At 49.6% G+C, this 18,119-nt stretch overlaps 6 protein-coding genes across 6 annotated transcripts; 4 read left to right on the forward strand and 2 right to left on the reverse strand.

The window, feature by feature from the left end:
- Positions 1-1,702: 1,702 nt before the first annotated feature.
- Positions 1,703-3,124, forward strand: BCR38DRAFT_521010 (P-loop containing nucleoside triphosphate hydrolase protein; the record flags this gene model as incomplete). The annotated part of the gene is made up of 2 exons (XM_040865176.1): positions 1,703-1,792; positions 1,841-3,124. 2 exons carry the CDS (start codon positions 1,703-1,705, stop codon positions 2,993-2,995), a joined length of 1,245 nt encoding a protein of 414 aa, XP_040720123.1. The 3' UTR covers positions 2,996-3,124.
- A 157-nt stretch (positions 3,125-3,281) lies between these two features.
- BCR38DRAFT_503349 (uncharacterized protein) lies at positions 3,282-4,677 on the forward strand (the record flags this gene model as incomplete). Its single annotated transcript, XM_040864875.1, has 2 exons — positions 3,282-3,711; positions 3,763-4,677. The coding sequence occupies exons 1-2, from the start codon at positions 3,490-3,492 to the stop codon at positions 4,675-4,677; spliced, it is 1,137 nt and encodes a 378-aa protein (XP_040720124.1). The 5' UTR covers positions 3,282-3,489.
- BCR38DRAFT_421252 (ADP-ribose pyrophosphatase) lies at positions 4,668-5,646 on the reverse strand. The gene has a single exon (XM_040859432.1). The coding sequence runs from the start codon at positions 5,318-5,320 to the stop codon at positions 4,694-4,696; it is 627 nt and encodes a 208-aa protein (XP_040720125.1). The 5' UTR covers positions 5,321-5,646; the 3' UTR covers positions 4,668-4,693.
- Positions 5,647-5,936: 290 nt separating this feature from the next.
- BCR38DRAFT_101241 (alpha/beta hydrolase fold-domain-containing protein) lies at positions 5,937-7,890 on the forward strand. The gene is made up of 2 exons (XM_040853293.1): positions 5,937-6,525; positions 6,587-7,890. Exons 1-2 carry the CDS (start codon positions 5,966-5,968, stop codon positions 7,863-7,865), a joined length of 1,839 nt encoding a protein of 612 aa, XP_040720126.1. The 5' UTR covers positions 5,937-5,965; the 3' UTR covers positions 7,866-7,890.
- Positions 7,891-13,966: 6,076 nt separating this feature from the next.
- On the reverse strand, positions 13,967-15,811 carry BCR38DRAFT_101321 (methionine aminopeptidase). The gene is made up of 4 exons (XM_040853295.1): positions 15,450-15,811; positions 14,937-15,350; positions 14,337-14,883; positions 13,967-14,281 (listed from the first exon to the last, which is right to left on the reverse strand). The coding sequence occupies exons 1-4, from the start codon at positions 15,594-15,596 to the stop codon at positions 14,166-14,168; spliced, it is 1,224 nt and encodes a 407-aa protein (XP_040720127.1). The 5' UTR covers positions 15,597-15,811; the 3' UTR covers positions 13,967-14,165.
- A 294-nt stretch (positions 15,812-16,105) lies between these two features.
- Positions 16,106-17,826, forward strand: BCR38DRAFT_455029 (kynurenine 3-monooxygenase; the record flags this gene model as incomplete). Its single annotated transcript, XM_040861755.1, has 4 exons — positions 16,106-16,214; positions 16,403-17,040; positions 17,090-17,770; positions 17,800-17,826. The coding sequence occupies 4 exons, from the start codon at positions 16,106-16,108 to the stop codon at positions 17,824-17,826; spliced, it is 1,455 nt and encodes a 484-aa protein (XP_040720128.1).
- Between the last annotated feature and the right edge of the window lie 293 nt (positions 17,827-18,119).

Genomic DNA, 18,119 nt, shown 5'->3' on the forward strand with positions numbered 1-18,119 from the left:
TCCACAGGCTAAAATATGAGCTTGATTCCGTATCGATCGCTGGCCGAGGCAACTATTCTACGTCTGGCATCAGAAAGAACGAAAGGATATATCGAGAAAGGAGGTCTGAGCTCTTATTACTGTGACGTGTCTTTGTTGCATCATGTCGCCTTGTGTTATCCGGTCGTATTTGAGTTACGGGGATCTCGCTTCATCGGCATAGTTGGAATCACAAGGAGAGATGGGGTTATCTCTATACGGCCGACTATCGAGTTTGCTCCATTTCCGCTTCGGACACAACTGCATGATAACATTATCGAAATCGCCGTCTCCAGGATAAACGGCTTCCAGTTCATTGTATCGGACCCATTACGCGGGCTCGTGCCCAGCTGGAGACAACACCAAGGAAAATTAGATTGCATACCATGCCCTCGGTAAGCTTGGCTATACGGAGTAGGTTTGAAGTACGAGATTATCTCAACCTTTTCTTCCCGGGCATATCCGGCCTGGAAGTTAATTACCAATGGTGACAGAGAGCAAAGAAGTACCCCGATAGTATCCACGTATTTCTTAGGTAATTGAAGTCATAAATGTCGGACTATGACCGTCACGTTGGAACTAAATAGTTAATAGCTGCACGTAATGCACTTATAAAACTGAAATATGCCACGTACTACGTCAATTAGATGTAACGGCAGGCATTTATATTGGTTGAAGGCATACATTCGTATTATGCTGTCGGGTCGAAGGCATTCATCTCTCCACAAATGTGACCATTGCAAACTTTACACAAGATATTGGATTATTTTTTTCTGAAAGACGCGGCAATGTTCCTGCATTTGGTTAGACCACTTTGATCCTTTCAAGCAATCATAACTATATATATAGCGGGGCTGGGTATGGAAGCACGGATAAGCCAGCCATGATCGATACCATTTTGTGTACAACGGTGTAACCCTGCGCAGTATTTAATCATGTGGTGCCTCACCACTGACAACCAGGTTTTTGCTGGATAATTTTAAAGCTTTGAGTGACTTATATGTTTCCAGGCTGGCATATTTGATCACTTTACCAATGAAGAACTAGACTTAGTTCCATACAAAACTCCTCCATCAGTTCCCCAGCAGAGTGCACCCGGCTCTTGTACCCACTACTCACGTTGATTCATCGTCTTCTTCCTTCGACAAAAGTCTCGATCATACGTATATGTTTTTTGTCTTGTTCAAGAGCCGGGGGGGGGGGGGGGGGAGAAATCTGAACTGCCACGTTACATTCCAGAGGCGTGTGAAATGTCTAGCGGTCATGGCATACGTGTCAATCTGAATCCCCAACGTATGATCAAGTTCAGTGTTGGTTCACCAAATCACTGCGTGCGTGCGAGAATTGGGCCAGTTGGCCTCTGATAAGTGGAATATCGTCTGGTGTTCCGATACGGGAAGTAAACTCAAACTAGGCACGATACGTTGTTCGTTCGCCGTCACTCACCACAGCAAGCTTTTACGCTCGAGCTAGCGCCGAGTTGCATGACCGCTAGTGGTCGTCTGTGCGACAAGTAGGTTAGTAAATAAATACTAGAAAGTAGCCTAAAATGGTGTACAGTATTGCGTCGAGCGATGGAAGTAATGAGTCCAAACGATGCAGTGTCATATTCATCAAAGACGACATGAAGCAGGCTCTATATTCATGCCCTACACCCGTCGGAACCGATAAGTAGTGCAGGACGATGAATAAACCCGGTCCTAAGCCGAATCCGACGATCAGGATTCTCATGTTGGGGGCGGCAGGTGTGGGTAAGAGCGCCCTCGAATCTCGAGTATGCATCGTGTTTTTGTACAAGACCAAGACGCTAAATATGCCATAGTTTACGACGGGGAAATACCCTCCAGAATATGACACATCTCTGACACTGTCGAGTCGAAGATGCATCACGCTGCCATGCTCCCCCTGCTGGTATGCTGGAGAAGTAGCCCAGACACAGCATGCGTCCGATAACTTCAAGAGGCTGTCACTGCACTTAGACCTCAACAATCCGCCGTCATCACTAAGCCTTTTGTCCCGACAGTCGACGGGGCCCCCACTGTTCAACCAGACGCTGTGTTGCGCCAAGTGTGAGCGCGAGAGGCGGAACAACACGTTTCTCGTTGAGGTGATCAACTACCCTCGAGTGCAATCTCCCAAGGAGCGGTTAAGAATCCTGATGAAGCGGGATTTCGATGCTGTACTCCTCATCTACGACATTGCAAATCGTGAATCCTTCGAGACAGTTGCGTACTTACACAACGAGATCATACTTGAGGCGCGAAAGCCAAGCAGTACCTTGCTCAAGCGGATGACCATCCCAGGCTGGGTGCAGGCATTGGGCCGCAAAGCGCAGGGTGAAATTGTGGTGGGAATTGTGGGCAACAAGAGTGATATCGACACGAGCCTAGAGTATAAGCAGTCAAATAATCGAACGATGCGAAGGAAGTTGCGCGAACAAGAAAAGATGATACGGCTGGGACGTAAATTACTGCTGGGTAGTGAGCTCGAGGTTCCGTTGTCGCCAAGCTCCATCAGCGGCTCTGAGTCAATGCAGATCCCCTCTGATGCCAGTGCCTCTGGTTCAAACCCTTCCGTCATCTCGTCAACAGCAACTTCAGACAAGTCGTCTACGTTGTTTGTTCGCCGGACACAGCTGACAGGACCGCGGCAAATGAAACGACCGTCGAGGTCTTTCAAGGTGGATTCATGGGTCCAGTCAGGAAGTCCCATCACCGAAAGCATGCCAGAAGATCCCGAGATACATCAGGTCGATGCTACCAGAGAAGTGGGCACATGTGACTCGGCTTCCTGGGCCTCGGCCACGACCACGACAGCTCGAAGGCAGGTGACCAAGAAAGAGGGACAAGAGGCTGCTCGGACTCTGCTTCTGCCCGTGCCGTTCTTTGAGACAAGTGCCAAGACGGGAGATAATGTCAATACCATGTTCGAGGTGGTGGTTCGAGAGGTTCTCAGGCAAATCGGGAGAGAAATCTGAGACTTTGAGTAGCTGCGGGTGGGCGCCGTTGTGAGAGACATTGCATAATTAATTTGGGTTGGTGGAAATCAGCATGAGAAATCCATTGTTCGAATTCGGGGTGTTTGAAATCATGGGGGTAATAGTGCACCATGTGGGCATGAAGTATTCACAGTAGCCCGTCATGAAATAGGGATGGTACGGCTGATACTCGGGCACTACACAAGCGAATCGGATCAGTTCGGGCCGAAGTAATTGTTGCCACACGTGTCACCTTCAATTTGGTCTCTATCAGGGTTTATTTAGTATACAACACACCCAAGTCATGCTTCCTTATATTCCAGATTTAAACAGATTTAAATATAAATACCTTTCGTGGTATACACTCCTATATCCAATTGTATCTTTTCAATCTGGGTAGAAACAGCCTACGAACGCCCCCGCTGCAGACGTTGCTTATTGCCTCGTTGGTACTAATAGAAGCAGCTCGGACACATGTATCTTCGAAACCTCCAATGATGCCGCAGCCATCCATCGGCGACATATCCACAGCCCTCCTAGCCATATATGACCTGCAGCTCGTCTCCTATACAATACTCCAGTCGTTATGGGCCGGTTACGGTTACATCTGCCACCTCACCGCCAGCCACAAGGAAACCTTCGAGGCACACTCCCTCATACTTAAACTGATAACGCCACCACCACTCAAGGCAGATGATGAGGGTCACAGCCGCAAGGTTCTCAGTTATTAAGTCGAACAGTACTTCTACAGTCATCTGGCACCAAAGCTGCCACGGACTGTGCCCGTCGCCCAGTGTCTGGCTACCGTCAACGAGCATCATCCAGATGGAACCAGTATCACCGCGATGATTATAAGTGATTTACGCCATGACTTCCCCATAGCGAGTGGGAAGAGAAACTCGTTGACAGAAATTCAAGTTCATGCAGCGCTGGCTTGGCTCGGCCAGTTTCACGGCTTTTTCTGGACTAGGGTTGGCGACTTGGACAGAAGCAGGCTTGTGCGGCCACCACTCGTCGAGGCGAGAGGAAGTGATGAAAACAGGCCCGACAGGGCCGTGTGGTTGAACGGAGGCTACACCTACCTTGCCACAAGGCGAAACGAGTACGATAGTCTTGCGGCAGATGCCGCATCGGAGTGGTCAGAGGCACTATGCAGACCTATACAGGGCGGCTTATCCACTGCCGAGATGGTCGCCAGGATTCTTGCCCCCTCAGAGATCGCAGGCGGTCCGCTTTCACGGTACGAAACGCTGATTCATGGTGATGTCAAGTCTGAGAACCTCTTCACCAACATCGAAGAGGACCAAGTGGCGTTCTATGATTTCCAGTATACCGGATTGGGACTCGGGGTATGTGATCTCGCCAAGTTGTTTACTTGCTCCGTACCATTGAGCATGTTGACTAATGAACGGGCACGAGAGTTGGACATTAGCCCTGCAGAGATGGCATTGCTTCAAGAATACCACGCCAGGCTGCAAAGTGTGGACCAAAGGTCATATGATTGGGACGTATTTGTTCATCATTGGGAGAGTGCCTTGGTAGACTGGCTGAGGTTCCAGGCGAGCTGGGGCTTCTGGGGAAACACGGAATGGCTGGAGGCAAGGGTGAGAAGCATACTAAAGGACCAAGGCTGGCGGTCGTGGTTGGCAAAGAGTATTATCACGGATAACAATATCCAGTAGCATTCTTTGTATCTCCTCATATGTACTTCTGCGTTCTCGCAAACTCCAAACCTGCAGCCCAATGCCACAGCTTGGCAGCGACCACGTAGCGTTCCTTCTTCAAGTACTCAATCAGTTTGGCATACATGTCGGCGAGCGGTACCACCACCCTCTCAATGTTTTCTCCATCGTCCAATCTCTGCTCTGGCGGGGCATCTCCTTCCTTCAGGTGTACCTCCACCATGACCAATTGCATGTTGGCATTGGTTAACCCCGGGTCTGCGGCCACGGTGGGGCTCACGTCGAGCACCTTAGCCGTCTCGTAGCCCGTTTCCTCCTTTAACTCCCGTATTGCAGCCTGATCGGGGGTCTCATCTGCATCAATGAGACCAGCCGGCCACTCAACCGTGTAGGCATCGAGAGGCGGGCGGTACTGGATCACCAGCACGGTGCAGGGCGGTCTGGAGGGGTGCAGGATGATGTTGCCGATGGCGACGGCGTCGACGCCCGCCTTGCCGCGTGTCTTGCGCGCTGCCATCTCCCATGAGCGCGATGTACCGGATTGGTCCACGTAGTCAATTTTCTTGAGGGTAGCCCATTTGGCTTGGGAGACGGGCAGATCCGTGATGGCCGTGATTTGAGGGGAATGGGGTTGGGACGTCATGGTGAAGGCGCGGCGAATTTGTGATTGCTGCGCGGGCTGGTGATGAAATAACGGGTATTGACTTGATGATCCGAGTTAGTGTATATCTGGCTGCTGCGTGGTTGGCGAAAGGCCAAATCGTAGCACTGGATGGGGTCGATGAGGTCGTGATGTCTGATGAGATTTTGATGTGTTTGCTCCAATGTGGATTATGACTGCCTGCTTTAACAATTTATGGCGCAGTTATGAACAGAGTTGACAAGGTGCACATTCATTCCACGCAAGTCTATACAACGATAACTCTCAAGTATGCCTGCCTTGGTTGTAATCCACATGTTCCCAGTGTGTGTGCATGTGAACATTGTGAAATCATTACATGCAGTTACCAATGTCGGTAAAACTCGACCTGCCTTCACTTACCCTAACCCTACCCTAACCCTACTATGAGACCTTGGCTTTTGAAACCTGTTGTTCGGCGGATAAAGTCAGGTAGCCTGTGTCTTGCATTTAGAAGCCCTCTGATAAAGGAGTATTCACTAGATTACAGATGGTCTGTGCAGTAGCTTACTGTTACTAAAGAGCCCCCAGCTTCTGGGCTGCTCTCTTTAAAAGCGAGGTCGCCGTCGTTAGTAAGACAACTTCGTTTCCTGTTTAATCATAATAATTATGGATGTGTCACCCCTGGCATTGGCCCGAGTGATAATACCTCAAATTCCCAATATAATCTGCGTTGCATTCTTAGCACTCTTGCATCTATCCACGACGTCACCACTCCAGGACACCTTGACTCAAATTCTTGTTGCAATCACCAGACCAATCCTCGGTACACCAGCATGCATCGCTCGTTCTCAGCGACAGACAAGATTCGATCTCCCCATTCGAGGTCCTATATGGGTTTCCAAGGTGACTCTGCCAAGACCTACTGACGAAAACCTTCTGCTGGAACCAAATGGGGCGAGGAGTGCGACTTTGTGTGTCAAGGATGGTAAAGTCATGGGTATAATGGAAGCAGTAAGGGCCGCTATCAAGGTACTTGGGGATGGGAGAGAGACCTTCACTGAGCCCGAGCTTGTCGATGTAGAGGCGGAATGGAATGCGTTTAGGTCGAATGCACGGTGGTGGAGTGCAAGACCGAATATTTCGGAACGAGAGCAGTACAACAAAATGATGGAGGACGTCGGTAACGATGGACCAACCGTATTGTACTTTCATGGGGGTGCCTTCGTGTAAGTCATCATTTCATTCATTTGACTTGGTTTGTCAAAATATTAACAAGATACTAATTAGTCTGATGGACCCTTCCACCCACCGTCTCTTCACTACCCGCCTTGCCTACTTGTCACGCTCCCGCTGCTTCAGCATCCGCTTCCGCATGGCCCCAGAACACCCCTTTCCAGCCTCTCTGTCGGATTGTTTGGTGGCCTACCTATATCTCCTTTCTCCCTCCCCTTCCGCATACCATTCCCCTATACCGGCATCTCGTATTGTCTTGGCTGGTGACTCGTCCGGCGCCGCGCTAGCCACATCACTGACGCTCCTGCTACTCACGCTCAAGAATAAACTCGACCTGACCCACCTCCGCTTCAACGGCAAGGTCGTTCCTCTTGCCCTACCGGCCGGCCTTGCGACCCTGCACCCGTACCTCGATGTTGCGAGGTCGCTGCCCAGCGTGACAAGGAACTGCGAGTACGATATTATCACACCCCCAGGAAATTGGCCTTCACCATTATTCCCCGCTGATGACTTGTGGCCATCCAACCCGCCGCGTGTGGAAACTTATTGTAACGCAGTCTCCGTCATCCATCCTCTCGTCAGCCCGGTGGCCGCGCCCAAAGAGTGCTGGCGTTCTTGTCCACCTGTCTACGTGGCCGTGGGGTGGGAGGCGCTACAAGATGAGATTTCCGTATGGGCTAGACGGGTATATCAAGCTGATGATACCAATGTCGTCGTTTTCGACGGTTATATGGGGCAGCCGCACTGTTTTCAATTCTTGGCTCCGTGGACCTGTGTGAGCAAGAGGTGTTTCGGGAATTGGGCTGGCTTTTGTCGTGGTGTTGTAGAATGTGAAGGGGTGCAGCAGGCTGAGGAAAGCGGGATAGACATCACTACCACTGCTCTCAGTCAGGCAGTCGAGCACGGACTTGCGAACTCGATAAAACACAGGGTTCATTTTCTCAAGAGAATTTTGGCCTCCTCCAAATCAAGACCCCGGGCAATGCCAATCAAGCGAGTGCCGTATGGAACATGGGCAACTCGACACCTTCAGACCCATCATATCAAGTTCGAAAACCTCGCCATGGCCGACGATCGCCGAGTTAACATGACTAGATGCGATGATGCGACCGTACAGCGCTGTCTCAAAGCGCATAGGGACTGGCGCGTTCGTCTTGAGGAGCAGATCCTCCTTGAATGGAATGACATTGTTGGTTATGCCAGTCACAACGATGCAGACGATGACCCTGAGATCAGGAAGAAAGTGCATACTAAGGAAATTGAGTCGCGAGTGTGGAAATGGTGGGATAAGGTTGGGAAAGGCATTACTTCAAATCCAACTATGTACGGGTAGATGGAAGGTAGATGTCTTACTTAAGTTGGAATTTATTCAACTACCCTGTTACTAATCGTGGAGTAGTTGAGCTAAAAGAAAAGTTCACTTTATTAGTAGATGTTCAACTTGTGCTTTTCCACCGTGCCCTAGTAATCATGGCGCTGCCCGATCTATCCTACATGAACCCGTGTACCATTTGTTTTTACAAACAACACGCAGCTCACGCCCAGCTTTAGCTAACGTAGAGATGACTCAGAACTTGGTAGTGGTGGCCCAGCAGGGCGCCACGGGGCACCTTGGAATCCCCGTCTATGCGCGAACCGTCTCATGCGAGGGTTCAGTATAGCCGATATCGAATCGGGCGAGCTGGGCAAAACTAACTGCGGCGGGCAAGTGTCATAGGGAGCGTGCAGAAGGAGCGGCCGCCTATTCGTCAAAACGCTGCTTCTATCCGGGAGCCAATATAAGGACTTTAGTGGCCAAGACCTATTAGCCTAGAGAGTCCGGCGAATTCTGGACGGTACACTCGTCCGTGAAGAGTAACGTATTTCACCCCCATTCCGACACCCTATAAAACAAAACACCACGAATAACACTGCAATTTCAAACAACCACCACAAATTCAATTCTGAACAACTATACAATCGCTTTCGACAGTAGATACATTAGATATTTCTGAACCCGAATCATCAAAAAGAGCTTCATTAGATACTTCCCTCATCCGCCGTACGTCCTCAATCCTTGCGAATTTCGCGTTTGGACTTATTTGCACCTTCTTTTTTTTCCGTGGCTTCATAAGCTCCAATCGCTGTTTCAAGCCCTCAATTTGTAATTCTGCGCTTACTAATAGATAATCCTTCTCATCAAACCCTTTTTTCATCTTTCTAAATAGCTGGCGTTGTGTAGTCATGTTAGTTTGTTGGAGTCGACTGAACTCCCTAAACTGGCGCTCTACATCTACGCTCTTCTTTGGCGTTGACCATACAACATTGCCCTCTGAAGGCATCTGGAGCGTTTTCTGGACTTGCTGGGTTGTAATAAGAATGTCTGGACCTTGGTGACGTGTGCGGTTGCTATTTTCAAGCAGAAGAGGGCTAGTAAGGGGCCTAGCGACATTTAGGGGCCATAGACCACTTGTACGCCAACCAGACTTGATATTTTGAGCCGTTAGGGCCCTCTGGCGTGCTCTGGCGTAACAGCGCATAAAATTCCGCTTGCCAATAGGTGCTGAATCAGTTAATAGGGTTAAAAACCCGACCTCCTTGCGATATGCCGTTTTCATAGCTGAGAACACCCCAACATCGAGGGGCTGAAGGACATGAGATGAGTGTGGGGGTGAAAATAATAAGTATATGTTGTTTTGATAGCAAAGAGACATAAAAGTATCAGTTGTGTGACTACCGTGACCATCCAAAATAAGTAAACGAGTGTCTGAAGGGTTCTGAGGAAGCGTAAGGGGTATAAAAACGTCTTCAAGCCATTTGATAGCTATCGTATCGTCCGTCCAGCCCTTGGGGGATGCCTTAAAGCGCCAGTCCTTGAAGTCCTGAAGATTTTTATCAGGGAACCACTGATCTTGGACGTCCTTGCCCTTGAAAATAACCAGGGTGGGTAAGGTATTGCCAAGGGCATCCACACATTCCAAAATTGACGTCCACGCCCTCGAACCAGGCTGTTTCTGGTGTATTGCGCGTAAGTTAGCGCTCCCGACAACTAGCCCAGAGCCCCCTTGACCCTCCATAAGGCCATGCTCATCCATATTATACCTGCATTGCGGCTTAATCGCTTGAATTGCAGAAATACGTAATTTTGAAGCAAACCAGGCTTGGATTACCTCGGTAGACGCGCCATTGATACGCTGAGAGTCGATACGGCGTTGCGTTTTAGTCTTTAGTGCTGGGTGACGCTTTAGAAAGGCTTCCAGCCAATTCTTGCCGAGTGGTTGGTGGTCACCTTTGAGGGCTAGGACGCGCTGCGCGAGCTCCTTGATTTGCGCGTGCGTTGGGGCTAGTCCAAGGGCTTCCTGGACCAAAACCCAGTCTGCTAAGTGTTTTTCTTGCACTGGAGATAGTCTCTGCTGGCTAGCAGAGGCCTCGCGACTTCATTCAGCGCCTTGAAGTCTGTCGATAAGTGTAGTCCTTGGTATACCCCAATCCAGGCCAGCGCGTCGCACAGATTTACCATTTGCGACGTCTAGAACGGCGGCAGCGAGGTCTTCTTCCGTATATGAAGGCATTGATAGCAGATCAGATCGAATACTTGGAATAAAGTCAATTGAAGCAAAAGTGGTTGAGAAATAAAAGGATAATGTAAATAGCGGTGTGGTTATTGTTGAGGTTTACAGGGGTGTCGGAATGGGGGTGAAATACGTTATCCGTATAAGCTGCCGTATCTGGGCCGATATACGGTGCTGGCAGCAGAATTTAAGGCGCTCCTTCGTATGTTCGGCTATTAAGATAATTCGCTTTACCGCACGCTATTTCTTTAGGTAGTAGCCTTCGGTGTGTACTCGCCGTTATGCCGCTGTGGAGAGGCCCCCGAGACGGCAGAGCACGTAATCCTCTTTTGCGGCCTGCTGGAAGAATCAAGAGAGCGCCTACGGGCCACTATCGCACCTTGGCCGCTGCATACACGTAGAGACCTGGCAACGGCGACGGGGAAACCAGTAGTCAGCGGGACTATCACAAGGTGGCTACTCAGGACTGGCCGGATAGCGCTTAGGCCCGGATAATATCGATCTTCTCAGGGGACTTTGTTAGTAGGGTGAGAACTAACATAGTATTGTGGTGGACGTAACGCAGTCGCTAATAGAGCGAACCTACGTAGCAGCGTATGTATTTAGTCCAGCCATTAGGGCACGGTTTGACATACGGGAGCACTTGTAGAGGTACCGGGGGCTTCGAGCCTACGGCGTATTTAATAATAATAGGTAGTACTAGTATAGAACTACCTTAATAGTATCTAGGTATAACGTGATCCACAAGTCATTTTCGCACACAAGTCACTTTCGCACTTTTTCAAATATTTCAACCTTTTAACTTAGCTTGCACTTTTCTTCCCTCCCACAACATGCCTCGTAAATCCAAAGAAGCCGATCTTCAGCTAGCTATCCAAGCTAAAAAGCGCAACCCTGAAATTCCATGGCGTAAGCTTGGCCGTATCTACAACGTTTGCGACCGTACACTAAAGACATCGATTCGACGGCGACCAAACGCGACACGAAGCTAATATGTTAAAACGAAATCTAACTCAAACCGAAGAGGATACGATTGCCCGACGTATAATTGAGCTAGATGCGCGAGCATTTCCTCCTCGGCTTCGATACGTTGAAGAAATGGCGAATATCCTACGACGCGTACGCGACGCGCCCCCCGTCGGCAAGAACTGGACCACGAACTTCGTTAACCGCCGACAAGACCTCCGAACGCGTTTAAACCGTCGAATTGATTACCAGAGGGTATTTAGCGAAGGTCCTATTGCGTATTACGCGTGGTTTGAGCTTGTTAGGGACACAATCACTAAATACGGTATCCTACCGGAGGATATCTACAACTTTGACGAGACGGGCTTCCTAATGGGCATAATCACAACCGATATGGTTGTAACGAGTGCAGAAAGACACGGACGGCCTAGACAGGCTACACAAGGAGGTCGGGAATGGGTTACGGTGATCCAGGCTATTAATTCGCAAGGTTGGGCGGTACCGCCGTACATCATCTTCGCGGGCAAGGTTCATCTTTGTTAGGCAACCTTGGTGGGCTTTGCCAAGACCACCAAGGTTACCACGTGACTTAGCCCTTCGGGACTAAGTCCAACCTTCGTGCTCCATAGGACTAGATAGAATGTAATGCTTTTACAACCTCACAAATCTTTGACCACCTTTGCGTGTAACAATCTTGCTTCGTGGTATCGTGGTAACGACCTACCGGCCAACTGGAAGGTCGACCTTTCCCATAACGGTTGGACTACTAATAATATTGGTGTGGAATGGGCAAAACACTTTGTTCAACATATTATTAGCCGTCGGAAGGGTGCGAAAAGTCTCTTAATATTGGATGGTCACGAGAGCCACCACTCGATGGATTTTGAGACTTACCTCGCGGCGCACGGCGTAATTACATTGTGTATGCCTTCCCATTCATCCCACAAGCTTCAGCCTTTGGATTTGGTACCTTTTAGTGTGTTGAAACGGCTGTACGATGCGTTCGTGGAGGGTTTAATGCGAAGGCATCAAACCCATATTGAGAAGCAGGATTTCTTAGCTGGGTTTTTAGAAGCTTTCATTGGTGCTTTTCACGAAAAAAACATCAGATCAGGATTCGAAGCAGCTGGACTTGTTCCTTTCAACCCGGGTAGGGTCATATCTACGCTGGATATCGCAAAAGTAGTACGAACACCGACACCCGACCCCCAATTGCCTCCCTCCGTCTAGGTTTCTAAGACGCCTACCAACACCCTCGAAGCCGAATCGCAGTCAACTTTGATTAAAAGTAGCGTCCAGAGGCATCAAGACAGCTCGCCGACGCATATTTTGAACTCAATTAACTCGATTACGAAGGCTACGCATGCAATGATGCATGAGAATGCATTATTACGTCGGGAGAACGAAGAGCTTCGTGAGACGAACCATATACTAAGTAAGCGTCGTAGGACGAAAAATAAGCAAATCCAAGATGGATGAGCACTTAGTATAGGTGATGCACAAGTTTTACGGGCCTTGAGGGGTGATATCAAGGTTATGGAGGAGGAAGAAGGGGAAAGCAGTCGTCCTGTAAAGCGCCGGCAGACCGGTATAAGGCGCTGTGGTATTTGCGGAGGGACTGGACATAATGCAAGGACTTGTTCAATAGAAGTAGAAACTGATAATGAAGAAGATTTTGAGTAATTTAAAGGATAAAATGCGGGTTATGCATAGGATATTACTGAATTACTTGAAGGTGCCAAGAAAAGTGCGAAAGTGACTTGTGTGCGAAAATGACTTGTGGATCACGTTATGCCTCAATGTTTATTAGTTGGGTTCAGGCAGAAAGGAAATAGTTATGAATCTCATTATAGGCATACCCGGCACAAAACTTAGGCGGACAAACCTCCCACAGCAAAGCAGTCCGCGTTTACTGACAGACTATTCCCCGCTTGGTGCCATGATCCATTGCAGAACCACAAGCACACAGAGCGGCGGCAGAGTAGACATGTTCGGGCGCATAGTGGTGTTTAACAGTTTGATTGGTACCATCTACGACTCCCGGTTCATGGGTCTCATGTGTCGTGGTTTTCCTAAAATCGTCCTATGTCGACCACAACTCGCCATGACTATGCCACAATGCTCGATACTTAGATGCCGCAAGTGACTGCGGCTACATCGCTCGAAAGTACACATGTGCTAAGTATTTCAGCTTATGCATACTCGACTAGGTCGATTGAGAACCCCAACAGCACTCACATTGACTAATTGACTCCCATACTTGTGCCATCAACTTCAATTCGTACGAGGGATGCTACCGAGTTCATAACCGTTCCTATGTGGAACCTCATCACCTGGCAGTGTTCGTGGTCGTAACTTGAATCATCACTGTAGCATCCAACCCGTTTCCTACCCATGTCCTACCTTGCCCAATACCTTGCCGAATGCGGCCGAGTCTAGTCTCCAGTCCTGTACAACCCGACTACGACTAACTTTTAGCCATCCTCTTCCACAACATCGTTCCTCCACCCATGCTCAATCAACCAAAGTGCATTGCAGACTACATGGCAGGGATATTGTGATCCGCCGGAGAGCATATAGTCACATTCCACAGCCGTACCAAGGGCCAGAAACCTGCGATACAGCTGGCGGTTCGGGAGCTGTATATCAAAGTATTGCGACCAGGGCGATACTGGGTTTTCCAGACCAAACTTGCGAGTGGACGCGTGTTGAGGACCATGGACCGTGATACGACAGGAATATTGATGAGGCTTAGGTTAACGCAAGACGGTGGTGTTAGTGTTGATAATGCCGCTCGTGGCTAGACCAAGGATTGTTATAATGGGTAGGGGCCTAGTCACCGTCACGCAAGTCCGTTGAGTTTGCTGGGTAAACCAGCGCTACAATTGAAGTCCATGCTCAAACCAACAGTCCTCCGGCACTCACCAACACGCAAAAAGCGTCTTCTGTCGACTCGTGATTTGGGCCGCGAAGATATGGGCTGTGAAATATTTCCAGCATGTCTTGCATTATGCAGCGGGGTCGCTATGTGACTCCTCCCGATGACGGTGACTTGTCGCTCTGTGCAGCAAGTTGAAGAAACGATATGTCAATCGCAAATGCCATAGGAAGTGCTCCTAAGCACCATTTGGTCCGTTTCCGGCCACAAGCATAGACACTGGTCCGCCAGGTGAGTCCTCTTGCCGGGCAGTCAAAATCTCTACTCCCGTCTCGGTCACGAGGAGTGTGTGCTCTGTGAAAGTGTATTAGTCACATAATCAGGATATCGAGGTTTCAGGGGGTGGTACCAAACTGGGCTGTCTTCTTTCCATCAATGGTTGTGCTGGTCCAGTTGTCTGGCCACGTCACATCTCGGTACTTGCCCAAAGCGATCATGGGTTCGATGGTGAAGGTCATGCCGGGTTTGCACTCGCCGACGGCTTTGTTCTTCCCATAGTGCGGCACGTTGGGCGGGCAGTGGAATATGCTGTTGATGCCATGGCCACAGTATGTCCTGATGACGCTGCATTTCTGATCCTTGGCGTGCTTTTCGATGACGTTGCCAAAATCCCGTATCAGAGTGCCGGGCTTTACCAACTTGATAGCCTCATTCAGACATTCCCGAGCAGCCTCGACAACCCTGACAGTGTCCGGGTCGGCCCTGGCGCGATTGCCCACGTAGTATGTCTCGTTCAAATCGCCGTGGAAACCTCCGTGGTAGAGAGTCACATCCAAGTTCACAATGTCGCCGTCCAGAAGCACACGCTGGTCCGGGATACCGTGGCAGATCACCTCGTTCACGGAGGTGCATATCGACTTGGGAAAGTAGTTGTAGTTCAGAGGGGACGGGTATGACTGCGGGGCCTCGGTCAGTACAGGTACTGGCAGACCAGAGGGTGCATACTCACATTCCGCTCTATGCAAGCCTTATGGCACACTTCATCCAAATAGTCGGTCGTGATACCAGGCTTCAGCTCAGCCGCCACAATGTCGAGAACCTCGCGGGCCAACCTGCACACCTTGCGCATACCATCCTGAGCCTTGGCGTCTAGAATCTCAATCTTATTCCTGTTGACCATGCGCGAGCTTTTGGGTATTCCTGATTCGGCATAGTCTGGGTGCGGTATCGACTTGGGCACGGTACGCTTCTCCGACAAAGGGTAGACGGGTCGTAGAGGTCCAGTGAAGGAGTATGAAGGGAATGGGTTGAAGAATCCGATGGCTGGATCTGGTTTAGAGATGACCTTTGGAGGGATAATGCTGCGGAGTATACCATTCTGTGTCTTACCAGCGGCAGTCTTGTGCATGCTCTTGTGATCGCCCTGTAGCGTATTTTACGTTAGTCTCGCTTGCCGGCTGCCGGCGCGGGAGGCCCTTGGCGATGGGAGATGGGAGATGGGAAATGGAAGGGTCCTACATACCCAGTTCTTCTTGAAGCAGTCTTGAGAACAGAAGAAGCTGTCCGTGATGCCCATTTTTAGGCACGTCGGACACTGCAGAGTGCCAGCATCGTTCTCGCATTCCACGCCGAGACACTGCTTCTTCGCCGGGGTTTCGGTGTCAGACATGATGTCGGGTAGTTTCGGTTCTTTTTTCTGGAACGCAAAAATAGTATGAATATTCTAGGGAGAGGGTTGAAGAAAGCACGTGGAAGAAGTCAGGTTGCGTGAACGATTCTGCCTTGAATTCGTCAGATGTTGGCTGTTCGTGAAAAGGCGCGGGCAACGGCTCCCCCCACATTGAATGCAAAAATTCACTAAGCTGGGATATGAGTAAGTGGGGGTTCGTAAACGGTGTGACTTACGAAGTACGCAGGCACTCCGTATGACCTTCCTTCCGAGGTTTTGAGACGGAAACTTTGACTTCGGACCGTTTCCCACGTGTTTAGCAGGTGCCTCTTACGTGAGCTCTCAACCGCCGCTACCCGAGAACATCTAAGCCCGGATGAAGAGGTTATAAAATCATTCTTCGAAACAATCAGTTACCTTGCCCTTCTCCTTCAGTTGAGTGTCATTCCCATCGTTCTGTCTGGTCCTTGCAACGTTGGAAATTTTGATTTTGCATCATCAGACATCATATGGCCAAGGAAAAATTCGTCGTTGTAGGCGCTGGCCCTGTCGGATCTCTGGCTGCTCTGTACGCGGCGCAGAGAGGCCATGATGTTGAAATATATGAGCTCCGAGGAGGTGAGTCAAGTTCCCAGCTCAATAACAAAAACTCGGCTGTTACTGGTCGTCCTTTTATTGGGGCCCGACTAGCAATCACTTTGAGCACCCTGATGGTTTCCCAATGCACACACATGATCAACTGCAGACGCTCTGCATATGGATCACAACTCCATTCATCTGAGTGGTGCTGAGACTAATATTACTAGATTTGCGTGACCCTTCAACCACGCCGCTGAACTTCACCAAATCCATCAACTTGGCCTTGTCAGAGCGCGGCATCAATGCTATGCGTCACTCTGACTCGGACAAGCTGATCGACCATGTATTTGCTTCGGTGATACCCATGAGAGGGAGGATGATCCATGGAAGAAAGCCGTCAGGAGAGACGTACGAGGAGTCTCAGGACTATGACATCCATGGACGAACCATCTTCGCCGTAGACCGGGCTGATCTCAACAAGCGGCTGCTGGACATACTTGAAGCCATGCCCAATGTCCGTTTCTTCTTCAACCACAAACTGACAGGCGCCAACTTCAAGCAGCATAAGGCCTGGTTTGAGACCCATGGCCAGACAGATCATCCGGGACGTGCTGAAGAAATTGAAGTCGACTTCAACTTCCTGATAGGCGCCGATGGAGCTCACTCAGCTGTGCGATACCATCTTATGAAATATGTCCGAATGGACTATGAACAAAAGTATATCGATACATTATGGTGTGAATTCACCATCAACCCAAAGATCGGTGCTGTCTCAAGAGACACCAAGTCCAAGTTTGCCATTTCACCCAACCATCTCCATATTTGGCCTGGAAAGAAGTTCATGTTCATCGCGATACCGAGCGAGGTTTGTGAGACCTGGCACTGATGATCGGTTCTGAGCTGACCACGAACAGGACGGCTCTTTTACCTGCACTCTCTTCCTGCCGAATGCATATTTCGCCGAATTGGAGACAGAATCTTCCAAGTTACCGGCATTCTTTGATCATCACTTCGCAGGGGTGACTTCACTAATCTCACCCACTGACCTGATTTCTCAGTTCAAAGCCAACCCTCACCTGCCCCTCATTAGTATCAAATGCAAACCGTATCACTTTTCCAGCTCTGCAGTCATCCTTGGCGATGCCGCGCACGCTATGGTGCCTTTCTATGGGCAGGGGATGAACGCCGGCCTCGAAGATGTGCGTGTCCTGTTCTCCATCTTGGACAAGTACTCAACATTGGAGTCCAACAACCCAATTGACCCAGAACCGCTCGATGCGGCGTACCAAAGAACCTTGGCCCTGGCGGAGTATTCAACCTTACGTACTCTGGATGCACATGCGATTAACGACCTTGCGTTGCAAAACTACGTCGAGATGCGTGCGTCGGTTTTGTCTCCCACGTACCGCCTGCGCAAGTACATGGAGGAGCTGCTCTCGGTACGGTTGCCTCGCTTGGGGTGGCAAACCAAGTATTCGCGTGTTAGCTTTGGTAATGAGCGATATTCCGAAGTAGTGGCCAAGAGTGATCATCAAAATAAAGTGTTGATGAGGGCAGTGAAGGCGCTGGTTGGTGGCACACTCATGTTTGGTACGGTCGGAATCTATTATTGGCGTCACTCAAGATCTTTGACAAATGGCCGGCTATTTGATACTCTTTGGAATCTCATTCGGGGCTTGGCCAGGTAATGGCTGACCATATGCACTTATCATATGGGAGGTGCATTGCATACGAGTCACTTGCAAATGCTTTACCTTGAATCGTGACAAACAGCGAGGTCCAATGAAATAAATTCAAGGTTTGACGGCATTTCGTCAACTTGAATGAATTGGTACATAACAAAAGTGATAACAAGAAATTCTAAGATGCCGCTGCTGGGTGCGAGTATCTTGAGCTAATCGTGTTGCATGTGTTAAGAGTGTAGTTCGTCCCAAGCAAGTCAGC

Source organism: Pseudomassariella vexata (genome assembly GCF_002105095.1).
Source record: "Pseudomassariella vexata strain CBS 129021 chromosome Unknown BCR38scaffold_2, whole genome shotgun sequence".
NCBI lineage: Eukaryota > Fungi > Ascomycota > Sordariomycetes > Amphisphaeriales > Pseudomassariaceae > Pseudomassariella > Pseudomassariella vexata.